A 16183-nucleotide genomic window follows, 5' to 3' on the forward strand; every position below is an offset into this window, starting at 1 on the left:
GTTTGTGCTAAAGTATCAAAAAGTGTCTTACGCAATGTAATAACTGTTCCATGACTCTATTACTCTAGTATTAAAATTATCGAATACTTCTTCATTTCTATGTGAAAGCTGGTGTATCTAAAAGAATTATCCAATTTTTTTATTGATCAGTTACAATAACTTAATCCAAAAGAAAATTACCAGATTCAAAATCGTGAGCATAAAACGTGTGACTTGTGATCTTTTTATGCAGTTGTCATATGAGGTTATATGCCAGCCCGATGCTATGTTTTTGTTTGTAGAACTGAATGTACCTGCAAGGCCAGTATCACATGATAATGACGGTCCGATGCTCGATACGTTGTGTTCGTTACTTTAATAATCAGTTTTTAAGTGTTGATTACTCATGTCAGTACCAACTATACAACACTCCTTGATTTCAATGCAAGTAACTAATTTTTTTTTTTTTTTTTTTTTTTTTTTTGATCGAAGTGTAGCAAAAAAATTGTGCTGTCGAAGCCACTTGCAATCAAGTATTGAGAGCTAACTGCATGAGCTTAAATGCTTTGGCTGTAATTAGAACTATGTTGTGTTCGGTACTTTAATAATAAGCATATATGTATTGATTACTAATGTCCGTGCCAACTCTACAACACTCGTTTTTTGTATAGATAATACAATTTTTTTTTTTTTTTTTTTTTTACATTGAAGATTTCAATGCAAGTGACAATTTTTTTTTTTTTTTTTTTTTTATCGAAGGGCAGCAAAAAATTGTGTGCTGTTAAAGCCACTTGTAATCAAGGATTGAGTCTAACTGCATGAGCTTGAAAGCTTTGGCTTTAATCGAAATTGTGTGTAATCAAAACATTATATCTATTATTTGCTTTAATTTACATGTTTACATCATGTTTGCATTATTACCATTCTAGTACTCCATTTAATAAGCAACTATTTATACATAGTAAATTTTGACATCCCTAAACTGATTTACTTGATTTTCTTTATTTGTCATTTTTTGCCACAAGACACAATACATGGATGTATTTTTTGGTACTATAAATACATTGGTTCATTTAAAACTAATTCGTGCTATTTTACTTGGTTAATTTTGATATTTTTACGGGTAGCGAGCTTGCACACCGATGCGCCATGCGAGATGAACTTCGTAACCACGACGTCACTGACGTAAAACTGTGTTTTCCTGCAAATGTCTTCAAGTGCAAATGTTTTCGAGTTACCGAAAGTCATGATAAGGCCCCTGGAATACCGAATTTCTTTGTACAGAAATACTTTTGCTCGACGTCAAAAATAAACTATCATGATAATTTGAATATAACCGTGACAAAATTATGTCTTGAGTTGCACAACAAATGGCTATCTGTAAAATTTCAAAATAATTGTTAGTTTTTTGTTAGTTAATTTTTTTAAGTAAAACTTTCAAGTGTTATTACGAAATTCACGGCCGGTTTATCGATATTTCGCTTCGATAAAAACATTGCATTCAATTTTAGTGATGATTACAAATAAAAAGAATTAATTTTTGTGAATTTTGACGTTTTGCCACCAGAAAGTTTATTTTGCAGTTTGAAAAATTGCAAATATCTTAGTCAATTTTGCATACTTTCTTTTTCAACAAACATTATGGCGTAGGTCATAAAAAACATGAATTTAAAAAAAGTATGCTCTAGCTCACTGTGAAGCCGAGGTACAAGACATCGGCGTTTTTGCAGTAACAGACTGATAGTAAAATTTTTTATTGCAAGAAAATTTGTGTCTGTACAGTCCTTAAGTCAACAAATCCTTGCCAGAATTGATAGTAAAAATGTATTTGTTGGCAAAGAACTTTAACGTTAGGTGGCTCTAAAAAAACCGATTAGATTGAGGGTTAAGTAAGGAATGTAAATACTTATGATTGCCCTCAAAACAGCCAGTGGTGATACTCCTGTAATTCTTGATTATTATTTTTGATGATGGAAAGCTGGCTACGGGTAGCTTGACTCTTACCATCAGAGTCGTTTGGTACGGGGACCGTGCTGGAAGGAGGAACGCCGCTGGCCAAAGAATATCTCGTCTTCGGGTCGTTCTTCGGATAACCAACCATTCACTGTTGGTCGGGGAAGTGGGCCTGGATAATGCCTTCCGTATGGGTATGCCATTGGGACAAACCACTGAGGAGGCGGCCGTTGTGGCTGCCCGAACTCCTCAGGGTGGTTTTCCCTGGCTTGCTGATGTAGCATACTCTGCTCTGGTACCATTTGAAGAATGGCCATGAAACCTCAAAATGCTAGAGCAGATTGTGCTCTGGCCTTACACGTCTCCTGATATTTCACTGGGGACGTTAGCATTTAGAACATCTTCTTAACGGTGGCACTTCTCAGTCTTGGTAGTTCGGGATGGAGTTCGACGTAAGTCGCTTGTCCAAAAAAATGTATAAAAAAAAAAAAAAAAAATGCCAACTCTACTTTTGAGCGTCCGTTGCATTAAAAAAATAAAAATTCTCATTTTGAGTGAATCAAAACTTTTCCTATAATGCTATGAATACATACTTGGTAAATATTTGTTAATTAAGCATTTTTAATGTTTAGTGTATTTTTTGTATCTTTGCTTCAGAGTGATTTAGAGCATTCTTTTTTTTTTTTAAATCACTTCGTTTTATGACAAATGCAATAACGTTTTTTGGGAAAGAAAGTATGCAAAATTGACTGAGATATTTACAATTGTTTACGTCGCAAAATGAAATTTCTGATGTCAAAACGTCAAAATTCACAAAAATCTATTTTTTTAAATTCATTGTCATTACTAATATATGATACAATGTTGTTATTAAAGAGAAATGTCGATAAACCAACACTCAAGTTTCAATAACAGTCGAAAGTTTTATTTGAAAAAAATTAACTGACAAATACTAACCATTATTTTAAAATTTTACAGATAACAATTTGTTATGCAACTTAATATAAATATTTTCTCATGGTTATGTTCATATTAACATGATAGTAGAATGTCATTAATCAAAATATATAAAAAATCTGATGAACAACTAGGTTTAATATGAGAGTCTAATCAGTTAACAACTAAAAATAACTCCACATTTAAAAAGAAGCCCAAAAATGTCTTTAGTCCGTCTCATTGTTCATGAACATTTTAAAGTTAATGTAGAATTTCCTGATTAGATTGGAGCTTAACTTTAAAGCTAGTTCTGTGAAGAGCTTATTTTTTCTTTTACTTTTGCCCAAAACCAAATAGAAATTATTCAAATTTGATTCCTATTATCAAATTATGAAAAAAAAGTTGTCACAATTTTATAAACGATTATTTTTTCCTGCAGCTAGCTCTTGATTGATTCAATTGAGTCTCGGAGCATTATTTATTTTTATTTGTTTATGCTTGCGATAGGAGACACTACCTTGCATCGCCAGATATTCAGCAGTCGTTGCCATTCTGATGAAATTGCTTGATCCTCTGAATAAACTATTTAATATAGAGGCAAGCGTAATAAACTAGTCAGCTTATTATTAATTGCACTTAAACTTGAAGAAAAAAAATTTTCCATCCATCTAACTAAAAAACACTCTAACGCAGAATTAAGACAAACAAAATCATAATTTCATAGATAATGTTTTTTTCTACATTCAACTTATGATTCATAAAGGTGACTCTAAAAGTTGCCATTACGCTTTGACAGGTGACATTTTACACCTCTTGGTATTCAGCAGTCTTTCTCTCTCGCTTCGATGAAAATGTATCTTCCAAATAAACTAAATCCAGACTTTTGGTATAAATAAGAAGTCACGAACCACATTTGAGATCTCTGTGAATAAAAAACATGAGCGTTTCCATGTTAAGAAAGTGAGAAATGTTAATAAAGATTGCTTTATTAGAAGCGCCATCTACTATGCATATTTCTAGTCATCCTATGTATCGCGAGTGAAGTAGTCGAATAGAAGAAAGAGGCAGAGAGTCAACATACGGCGGCTTGTCGCCAGAATTTCGAACACTTACTGCTTGACTCCTGCGTGGTACGTTTAGCGTGGCGTACCTTGAGCCTGTGTGAGCTCTTTTTTATTGAAAAATCCTTACAGCTTTTATGTGTCTTTCTTATTTGTATTATTAAATAAATACATTTATTTTATACTATGTTACACTTGCACATCCTTACAGTTAGTCTCTTGCTATTCTCTCTTTTTTCTTAAATAGATTATAACAAGTACAAAAAACTAGTATAAAGAACTTAACAGCTTATTATTCATTGCTCATTAGTTAAAGGAAAGAACATTTTTTAATTTACCCCACGAAATAATACTTTCATGCAGAATTAAGGAAAACAAAGTTGAAATTTTATGTATGGTGTTGTTTTCTCTCCATGCAACTTATGATTCATTAGGGTGACCCTAGAAGTTGACATTACTCTTCGACTGGTGATATCTTGTATCTTCAGGTGGTCAGTAATCTGTCTTTCTTGCTTCGATGAAATTAATTAACTTAATACTTTGAATCCAGAAAAGAAGAAACTACAAACCACATTTGAAGTCTAAGTAGACGTAAAAAAATGAGCATTTCTAGTTATGGCAAATCTTAATCAATCGACAATGAAAAATAACACTACATCTAAAAAGGCCCAATGATTCGTCTAGCCTGCCTGATTGCTTACAAATACTTTGAACCTAATGTTTTAAATTCACATTTGATTAACACATTAACCTGAAAGCCAGTGCAATAAACCAAATAGGTTAATATTTATAACACTCTTGCTCAAGAAAAAAGAATTTAGAGTTCAGTTGCGTAAAAAAAAAACTCTCATGTAGTATTGTACAGAAGAAAAATTTTTACAATTTCATAGATGTTTTTTCTCCACTCAGCTCTTGAATATTTAGGATATCTTGCATTTCCAGGTGATTATAGCAGTCTATCTCTGTTACTTGCTTGGTTGAAATTGACCCTTTAAGTAAATTCATCTTAATGTAAGAACATGACAAGAGCATGTATGTTGCACAAATCAATCTTTTTACTTATCTGACATAAGAGGTTCATCCAATTAACCCTATCAAGCATCGAATATGTCGGGTACTAGCTCTTTGCTTGGAAATCAGCATATAGGCGCACATTTTGGAGACACGTGGAAAGGTAATAAAAAATTTTTTTTAATTTAAAAATAAAAAATTACAAAATGTTTTTACTAACGAAAAGTGTGAACTTACCAAACTATTTAATAGAACAGATATTAAAAATGTATTTATTTTAACGTGTAGGAAAAAAAATTTTTTAAACATTATTAATAAATTTTAATAGAACACAAATAAAAAGAAATGAAACCGGAATGATAAATCGCATTAAAAAAAAAAATCTGCCAACAGTTGAAATCGGTCTTTAGATGGCCAAACAATACGAGCAGTGGCATAAACCTTGACCATCTTAGCTATCGGACGTTCGAGTAAAATAGATCCTGAAGTCACATATCGACGCCTCAATCAAATACTATTCCAGCGCTATATGCTCTGACAAAAATCATCTCATCGCACTAATTAAACGAAAAGAATCACAGCGCAATAGGTTGTGACAAAAAACACTACAGCATGCCTAGTTGCAACGAAGAGAACTGCAGCCAAATATGGTCCGACAAAAAAATCATAGCGTACTTGGTTGCGACGAAAACAATCACGGCTCTTTCGGTTACGACGAAAACAATTACAGCGCTTTAGGTTGCAATGAAAAGAATCACGGCGTACTTGTTTATAACGAAAAGAATCAGAGTACATTTGGTTGTGACAAAAACAATTACAGCGCTCTTGGTTACGTCAAAAAAAACACAACGTACTTGCAAATAACGAAAAAAATCTCTAAGGTTACTCACAAAAATCAAATATATAATGTAGGCTTCAGAAAACACAAATTATTATAATTATTAACTTTCTATAGTGCTTCAGTTTCTAAAATTTTATTATCAAAATTAGTGAAGACTATATTAGTTTTAACTTAGTAAAGCTAGGAAATAGTTGGCAGGCACTGAACCAATGAATAGCTTCATTTCAACTAGTTCTTATTACTTTACTAACACGGCTATTTCCTGATTAAATTTGTCTTTTCAAAACACTGCATTTGAGGTAATCAATGGTATTATTTAAAAATAAATATCCTACACTTCATATTATCAAATTCTATTTAGGGCTATCTCGTACACATCATATGTATGTATATTAATTTTTTTTTTAAACATCTTTGTATTCAATCAGTAAACTGGAACAAAATGAAATATTGGGATGATTTAAAATGGGCCACACAACTTTAGTAATGCTTTACAAGTTATTGCAAATATCTGTGAACCCTTTCCTATCTTATGAGATATTTTTATAAATAAAATCGGGTTTAACATTTTCTTCTCTGGAAAGTTCAAAAGACTAAGTTTTGACAATCAAAAATCTAACAGCACCATTTAAAATGTCTTGACAATTATTTTTCTCAAAATACAATGAAATTTTTAATAGCAGCATTAGTGTCCTACCTTAAGGAGGCTCTCCAGCATAAATATAACCCTAAATTTATAATATATATTTAAGGTTAGTATGGCATTTTACTAGTAGAGAGGAAGTACGGCTTGAAAAGACGGTAATTTATAAGTAAGAAAACAATTGTTTTATGAAATTTATTACATCACATGTGCAAAAGTCTCAGTTTTTATAAATCAAGTATTAAAAATTTATTCATTTCTTGGTTTTTCATTCAATTTAAAATTTGCAAAGTTCGTTTCATCCTTTTAGTGATTTCAGATAAAGCTACCACCGGACATTTTTGAAAATATTTGATGTACAAGTAGTAATGTGTAATTGTTTATAGGGAAATGATAGGGATAACATGATATCATATGGACAATCTCACCTATTTCTTATGCATTAAATGTTTATGAACAATTCTGATGGTAACTATCTGAGATTATTTAAGGAACAAAATGAACCTTAAAAATAACAAGTTGATTGAGAAACCGAAGGGAAAGTAATTTTGGAGGGGTACATTACTAATCGTTAAAATTTTGGCACATGCAACACAGTAAATGTTGTAGAACAATTTGTTTCTTACTTATAAAGTACCCCATTCTCGTACCATAATATCTGTTAATAACTAACTTGCTATGGGAACCTTTGACGATTATTGCAAGTATAGTGATGTGTATCGAAAAATTGAGGGTTTTTTCTAATTCAAGAAATTGTTTCTTGTGTGATTTTGCCATATGTATTAATAAAAATACCATTGAAAGCAAGTCGCTTTTTGCTGTAAAATTTAATTTTTTTAGAGAGAATCACACACCCATCTGCGTCATCATTGATAAAATAATTTAAATTTAAGTTTCGTACTGATACGCGATTGAATAATATTTGTGCAGTTATCTACTTAACGTCAAAATTTTTTTTGCATATTCATCATTATAAAGTAATTTTGTATGTATTTATTTCTATTGACTGCCAGTAATTAGAGCAGTGCCAGTAATACCCACAGTTACCCTACGTGCGAATAATTAATAATTCAGTCATTCATACAACTAAGAGTAGGGTCATGAATGAATTTACATTAATTCTTTTTTGATTTCTATGCGAGTGTATAGTTCTTGGTGCATTTAACTTTTTTTGGTAGTATTGATGATAAAGTATGTGAAAATTTTTTATTTTTTATTAGCTTATATGACTCTAGTATATACTTGAATTCACATACAACTTAATTGTACAATATAACAAACCGCGGAAGTATTGACTTATGAAGAAGGTCAACTAACAAAACTGGTTCAGTTATTTGAATAATATTCATTGTGCTGTCAGATGGATGCGTATGTATCGGAAATTTTAGTAACGATTTGTATTTCACGTCGAGTATGATAAAATTAAAATAGTCTTCTCTTCTTAAAAGTAAAAAATAAAAACATGTACATAAAGCTTTACTTAGTAGGTTTATTTAAAAATGGATTGCTGATGCCCATCAGAATTTTATTAAGAGGGAGATAATGATTTATATCGGGTACGTCATGAAATGTTGGTAGAGAATTATAGTGAAGAATGCTTCTTATACTATCATGGAAGAAATATCAGGATTTGGAAAAGTTATAAAAATGGGAGATACATCAAAACAGTTCCTCATTATTGCACGTATCTTGAGCAAGAACTATCTTTTATTGCACAAGTACATTTTTTGTGTGTACATATTTGTTACAACCTAAAGAAGCACGGAATAACAAATAATTGTGGGGGTTGGTGTGTAAATCGTGCAGGGGGGTGAAGCTCTACTAGTAAATATGTATAAATGAGACAAGAAATTAAGGAGTCGGTCTATACCTGTGAAAAAGTGTGATTTACAGATGATATCTAGTTAAGCACTAACTGGTGCCAACCCTTACAAACCGTAACACGTCTACGTTGGACTTAAAAAAGCAGCCTAGTTAAAAAATTTAAAAATCATGGTAAACGAGAAATGTCATGAGTAAAGAAGAACTTTCGAACATTCTATGAGTCAAATATCAAGTTATGTAAAATGAGACGCCAACAGTACGCGTGATAAATTTTTCAAATAAAATAATATTAATATTATTGATATTTTATTTTCTTTTTTATTTTTATTATTAAATATGTAATAATATTGATGAAAAATCATAAAAGAATAATAATTTTTAAAAAATGAGTATTTTTATAAAAACCTTTTTGAAGCTGATCCTTCTATAAGTCTCACCACCTTTTGTGTTTTTTTTCTATCTCGAAGTATTTAAATTTCATCGAAGCCTTAAGCAGACCTTGCCTCTATCATACTTCGTATAGGAATTAACAGCCATAAGACTTTTAGATTACCTAGAAGTACGAAGTCAACACTGATTGAAGACAATCAACTTTTCTTGTAAACTCACTGGGCTCGAAAATCATGTACTTAAACTATCTTTATTATTATTCTTAGGGTATAACTATTTTATTTTTATATTTTTAATCCATATTGCTTAATCATGTCTCCTTATGTCGTTTTCATTATTATGTATTACTGTCACTTCCACGAAACATGATTTATCACTTATAATACTATTGGTATTTGATAAAGAGTGGGGCTTAAGATTGAGAAGTTAAAGAGATGCCACTTAACACGTCTACCTGATAAATTAAACTTACAAAATGTTGAATGATAAGTTATTTATTAATTATTTATTGATTACATTTTTTTTAAATATTACTCTTACGTCAGTTGCACATTTTTGTTTCCAATAAATAATGTAACATAACATGATTTCAACTAATGGGCTTGTTTCTGCCGTCAGGTGGCGGTAGTGTGCCCAGGTAAGATTTTCAAAGAGTTGTTTCCATAAATTTAATGCATATGTAGTTATTTTTCTATGAGAATCCATCCTGGCCTCGCTACTGCCATCTATTAGCAAAAACAAGCCCATTAAGCTATAAAAGTGTAAGATGAGAGCTGAAACTTTAGCTGGTAGTATTACTTCAAATAGCTTCAACTTACCCTCTTTATCTTTCATTGTTTGTATTATAAAATTTAAATGGTATTTTAGTCCGGAGTAAGTAAAAACATGTGTTAAGAACAGAAAAACATCTGAAAAAGTAAAATTTCTGATAAATTCAACTTACATGTCAACATTTTTATTATTATTGTTATTATTATTTTTTATTTTAAATGATAGCAATATAAAATAACTTTAAAACGTAAAAATAAATTGAATCAATGTTTATTCAAAAAACATTTGTAAATTGAACGCATACCATGTGCAAAAAAGCAAACGCTGAGCAGTTTTTATATCTGGTTTTGCAATCACGTGACATGTAACTTACCTCTTTCGAAAAGAGCTACCGTCGAAAAACTCAACTACGCGTCTTACCTCCAAACTACCTTATAAAGTGCTAATCTTACAACAAAAACTCGCAGTAAATATGACACCCAAAAATGTAAACAATTTCAACATTCATTACTGGGAATACAAATATTGTACATAATTTCGACAGAAATTTGTATGTAATGTCAAATTCGAAAGATCAGCAATTTTCACCATCAATCGCAGGAAAAGTATTTCACCACGACTGTGCTCGTGTCGATCAAGCGTAATTAGGTTTAGCCAGTCAGCTTGGAAGAAGTGGGCAGTAGAACCTTCGTACAGTGTGTATTTTTGCATTTTCTTTATTTAAAATAAATAGCTCTTGTCAAAAAAATAATATTGTAATAATTATTTTTTAAAAATGAAGTTGATTAGTTCTATAATATAGAAAAACTACTCCATACTTTAAGTGCCAAGTTTTATGCAAATGATTAACATAAAATAACACTTAATCAAAATCTCACTGCAGTACCAACTATTTTATTCTTTTTACTATCTTATCTTAATTTTAATTATATATAAAGCACAGTCACTAAAACCGTTGTAATCGCTAACCGTGAAAACTACTCAACCGATTTTGCTGAAATTTTGCATACCGATTCTTGACACTTTCTAAATTGCTTAAGTATGGTTTTTATCTTGAAAAAATTAATAATTAAATTATTTTATGTTATATCAACATACTAGACATTATTATTTATACATTGTTGCTGCAAATTGTTTTTAACACGATTAATTTAATAAAATAGTAAGAGAAAAATAATATTTTTATTCCTAGTTTTTATTATTAGTATTTAATAAGACCAGACGCTGGAGACGAATAATATAAAAATGTGCATTTGCCAGGCAGTGCCAATGTTTTAATTGATTCTTAAGCATTTTTTGCCGTTAAATACGGTTATCGTTACCCGCACTGTGCAACAGTTGTGCTTCATTTTTTAATTTAACAATTTATCGAAAAAAGTGATTTTGTTCACGTTTTGCTTTAAATTACCTCTCCTGTGCACTTTTAGTAATACATGTCTCAGAAGTTTTTTATTCCTTACTTAATCATCTAAAAAGTAAGCCCAGGTAGAAGTCGCTAAGCCTTTTTTTTAACGGTATAAAGCGTACAAAGTTTGTACAATGTGCTTTTTTACATATTTAATATCTCAAGAACAATAATACCTAGAAGCTTAAGATTTTCTGCAATTGTCAATAATAGTAATATGAACAATCGCTCTAGATTTTATTAAAGTTGGTATTAAACTTTTTAAGTAATTGACGATTTTTTTTTTTTTTTCATAAGTTGAAAAGTGTCCCTCACTTATACAAAATACTAAGACCTTTTAAACCACGTCAGAAAATTCAAAAAACTACCAAAGTTTTGTATCGCGTTAAAATTTTCAAAAAATATTGATTTCGACCGATTTTATGACGATTTTATCGTGACACTAATTTAAGACACACGAAGATAACCATATAACTTTTTCAATTAAACGTTTTGAGGATTAGCTTTTGTTCTGTTGAAAAGTTACTTTTTTTGTGAATTAAGAAAAGAAAAAATCTCCTAGCATGCTCAAGATCCGACATAACTTTTTGAAATTATACGTCTGCAGGCGCGTTATGTGCGAGGGTAAATCAACGATTTCAGATTTTGACCCTTTACTACGAACGGTCCTAAAATAAGAAATTCAATTACTGCATGTTACTATGTAGTTCGTAACTTATTTTTCATGTAAATTTGTATTTAATGTTTATTTATTTATTTAATATAGGTATAAATTAAATTAATAAATGATTTACTTGATATAATAGTTTTTTGTTTTTAATGTTTTTTTTTAAAAACTTGAAAATTAGTGTATTTCAGTAGATCAGATTTCGAATTTATTAATAAATATTTCTTCCATAGTAATTTTTTTGTTACTTTTACAATAAATTAATGTTTATCCAATTTTACTTATTTTTTCAAAATTTTTAAAAATTAAAAACAAATTTTTTTGTACTGTACAAGTACAATAATTGATTTTTATTGTGTTTTATTTGTTAACAATTTTTCAATTGTTATTGAAGTGATCTTTGACTTAAGGGTGTTCTTCACATACTCAATGGGGGAAAACTTCAGAGAAGTGAGAAGAACGCTAATGTGTGCAGTAAAGCTAGCAATTATTTTTTTTATGTGGATGTACTCACATACATGCTTTTATGCACACTTCATCCCCGCTTTCTAAATTTATTTGAAAATCAACTTGTGGGTCTATTTGAAAATTTTATAGGTTTATCTAAAATTAATCTTTTGTACCTAAAAAATTGGGAGATTCTTACTAATCATATTAATGCCATTTAACGTTATTTTTTGATAAGGTTGCATGTTAAATACCGATTTTTAAAAAATGTAACATGTAGAAAATAATGGCACAGTCAAACAAATTGCAATTTTTGTGGGTATTTTTTATACCATTTCAACATACGTTTTTCGTTTAAATAATATCTGTCAAACAAACCTATGTGTGATGAACGTTCTGAAGGGACCTTCACTGGCATGTAATACTACCCTATTGAAGAAAACTATACTACAGGATGGATTTTCTTAGTTTTCTGTATACAATTATATTTTGGGTATTAAATATGGATAAGCAAAAAGTATGGAAGCGCATAAAATGTGAGCGTGACGTTACAGATGTAATCAGTGTATAGGCGGTAGGAAGTTGCTTTGAAACCATCGGAAGATTCAATGAAAGCGCAGTCTTGTATTAACCAGCGTATGTATTATTTGTATTGTATCGTGCCCCTAACATATTGTTTATAATCGTTAACTCATCAAATATTAATTGAAATCATACTTGATCAACGTAGGTGTACCCATTCCCACGATAATTGCAGCACCTTCGTACACAATATTTTTTCATAGAAGGTATTTTTATACTTATAAATATACTGTTTGCCATATAATTTTATACAAGTGTTACTTCATACTTAAGTACCCAAAGACCCAGTGTTCACTGGTTTTTTCTTAAAATTCCTAAGCCGTTAATTATTAATTGATTTCGCTAAAACTTGCACATGTTGTTGTTCGATACTTATATTTTCATTAAAAAAATAGTAGAATCTGTATACAGCCGGATGATAATAACATCCTAGTGAAACAATCACTACTGTACTTGCGGCGCGTAATAGATTCCTAGTTTTAGTGGAGGGGAGAGCCTCTGCGGCGGTGGCGGCTCTCCGAGCGCAGCTTGACGAAAAGAGAGCAAGTATTTTCAAATCTTTCATGCTCGCTGAAATATCATTTTCTTAGCTTCCTCTGCACGTAAAACAATGAAAATTAACAGGAAAATTTTTATGGTAATAGTATTTTTTTATTTTTTTGTCAACTGTATATTTAGAAGTAAAAAAAAACTTTTTGATAAATTTTTCTGTTATTTTTTATTGTTTTCAATATAGTTGTAAATTACACAATAATTAACATTTTTTATGATTCAACAAATTTTTCTGTAAGTTGATTATGGTAATATATAAGTATTATGTAACACGGAACATTATTGTTATTTAATTATTTTTAATATATAATCAAATAAATCATTAAAAACAACGTCTTTATGACGTCTAAATAAAAAGTTTAAATTATTGACAGTAATTTCTATCGTACATAATTACAAGAATAACCATCGATTATGTATCGTCGAGTTAACCTAAATCTATTCCACAAGGATTCTTTTACGTGCAGAAAAAGCTGAGAAAATGATATTTTAGCAAGCATTGAAGATATGAAACCATTTGATCTCTTTTTGTCACGCTACGCTTGGAGAGCCGCCGCCGCTGAAACTCCTTCCTCCACTGAAACTAGGAATCTGGGGTACATTGCGAGTACAGTAGTGGTTGTTTTACCGGGATTTCATTATTATCTGACTGCATACAGATGCTACTTTTTCTTTTATGAATGAATAAGTCTTGAGCAATAATATTTGCAAGTTTTAGCCTGATCGGTCGATAATTAACGGCTTATGAATTTTAAGAAAAAAAAAAAATTATCTCGGTTCCTGAGTATGCTACAACATTTTTTTTTTTCTTAATCATAAAAAATAGCAATTTTTTTAACAATACAAAAGCCAATCCTTAAGACGTTTAATTAAAAAAGTTATATAGTCTTATACGTGTGTCTAAAAGTAGTGTCACTACAAAATCGTCATAAAATCGGTCGAAATCAATATTTTTTCAGAATTTAACGGGGTACAAAACTTTGGTAGTTTTTTGAAATTTCTGACTTGGTTTGAAAGGTTTAACTGTTTCGTACAAGTGTAGGAACATTTTGCAAATAATAAAAGAAAAAAAAAATCGTCAAGTATTCGAAAAGTTCAAAACCGATTTTGAAAAGATTTTTAAACCTTGAACGCATTTTACTGTTAAACAAAAATGCTTAGGAACCTTTATCTAGGCTTACTTTTTAGATAACTAAGTAAAGAACTAAAAACTTTCCAGGTATGTATTACAAAAAGTGCACAAAAATCTCTGGCGTCTGGTGTAAGTGTCACGTCTTTTGTGACTATAATTAAAAAACTTTATTTTAACATTAAAGAATTTAAAGAATGATATTTGACTTATAGGGTCAAACAAAGATTGCAAAGATGCTTCAAATAGTAGTTTTAAAAAAAGGGAAGAAAACTTGTATCGACAAAAAGACGGCGCTGACTCCAAAATCGATAAACCTTTTTTTGAAAATAAAGAATACAAATCGAAAGAAGAAAAAATAAGCAAAGATAGTTTGAAAAAGCAATCTTCCTTTCCACCTCCCACAACTACAGATGCAGTGCGATTGAAATGTAGAGAATTACTAGCTTCAGCCTTGAAAGTAGATGGAACAGTTATCGAAGGGTGTGCTAGCCCAGATGAGCTAGCTGAAGAGTTAGAAGATGCTATATTCGCAGAATTTAAGAATACGGACAATAAATACAGAAATAGGGTAAGTTTTCTTATGTTTAAATTTAATATATATATATAGAAGCATGAGATGAAATTTTAAAAGTTTTATTTATTCATAGTCTTATGAGTCCCTATATCTTACTTTATTGTTTATAAAATTTTTCATGAATGTTCAGTAGAAAATTTAAAAATTTAATCAGATTTAAAGCATATTTGTAAAGGTCATTTTATTTATTGAAATAATAAACATCACTCGATAATTTCCGGTTATGTTTTATTTAAAAGACTACTAAACTGTCAACAACCACAGTACTATCCATTACTTGACTTTGCTCTTACTATTTTTCCAAATTATTATGCGTTTGGTGATAGTGTGGAAGACGGTGAAGCATGCTTGGTATTTATATAACCGATACGCATAAATGCTTGAAATCTGTTATACTACAAGTATTCTAAATTATTAAAAATACTTCTATAACGCAGCGTTTATCCATCAAAGCTCATGATATTATTACTGTACTTTTACTTACAATGTGCATTTTATTATGTTTCTTTTTATATTAGAAAAAGTTTTTTCAAAATTAAAAATTTGTTTACCTATTTTTCTACACCGCCGAAGAAGCGAATAGATTTACTTTATACATACTAATAATACATGTACGTACAAGATAATAAATCTCTTATACCTATTAATACATAGGCAGACTTATTAAACAATGTTGAAAATTTTTATCTGTACGAAGTTTTTAATGCGTCAATTTCTTTATTTATAACATTATATAACTATGTACCTAAATGGCTCTTAGTTATAAAATATAAATACTCTCTTTACGAGCGGAATCTTGCTTCTCATTTGCTTAGCTGAACATACACATTGTAACTTACTAGAAACCCCTTACTCTCTAAATTATGAATTAGCCCATATTATTCTCTAATTTTTTAATCCAATACACTTCTGGTGAGATCCACTTTTTCACACATTTAATTAACTAATGCAACAAGCACATTATATCTTTATGTTAGTAAAACAATGTTTTTATGGAAAAAATGAATAATGTATTTTAATATACAACAAAAAAATGAATTTTTACGAAGGGTATACAGAGTATTCGTATATGAACAGTTTATAAACATAAACTCGTTGAACTACATAACGGAAATTTATATAAAAAATAAATTTTTACACAGAGCATGAATTTAAAATTGCTTCCGTCGTTTCATGCTGCAGCTGTTGAATGTTTTCTAGCATATTAAACTATAACTAAATATTAAACTATTTAGAAGAAGATGTAAGAACCGGAGATCAGTAGAGATATTACTGACTGCAATTCTACGACTGGAGTTTACTTTTTACCACTGTTTCGAGAGCCTCGTCGTGGCCAAGTGGCTAATGAGATATTAAAAAACTTTTTAGTTTTAGACTGCCAAAAAAATTGTAATAAATAAAATATTTCGATCACT

General features: G+C 30.2%; 1 protein-coding gene across 2 annotated transcripts in view; it reads left to right on the forward strand.

Annotated features, from left to right (window-relative positions):
* TfIIS (RNA polymerase II elongation factor) overlaps positions 1–16183 on the forward strand; it is a 77981-nt gene that overhangs the window by 27806 nt on the left and 33992 nt on the right. Inside the window, exon 3 of one of the 2 annotated variants that reach the window (XM_014363179.2) lies at positions 14407–14762. In XM_014363179.2, coding sequence (XP_014218665.2) covers positions 14407–14762 — 356 coding nt within the window. The remainder of the gene's footprint in view (positions 1–14406; positions 14763–16183) is intronic. The other variant, XM_089589200.1, reaches the window with a different exon arrangement.

This window comes from Copidosoma floridanum, unplaced genomic scaffold, assembly GCF_036245765.1.
Source record: "Copidosoma floridanum isolate Cflo_tuat_1 unplaced genomic scaffold, Cflo_Japanese_pri ptg000008l, whole genome shotgun sequence".
NCBI classification, from domain to species: Eukaryota; Metazoa; Arthropoda; class Insecta; order Hymenoptera; family Encyrtidae; genus Copidosoma; species Copidosoma floridanum.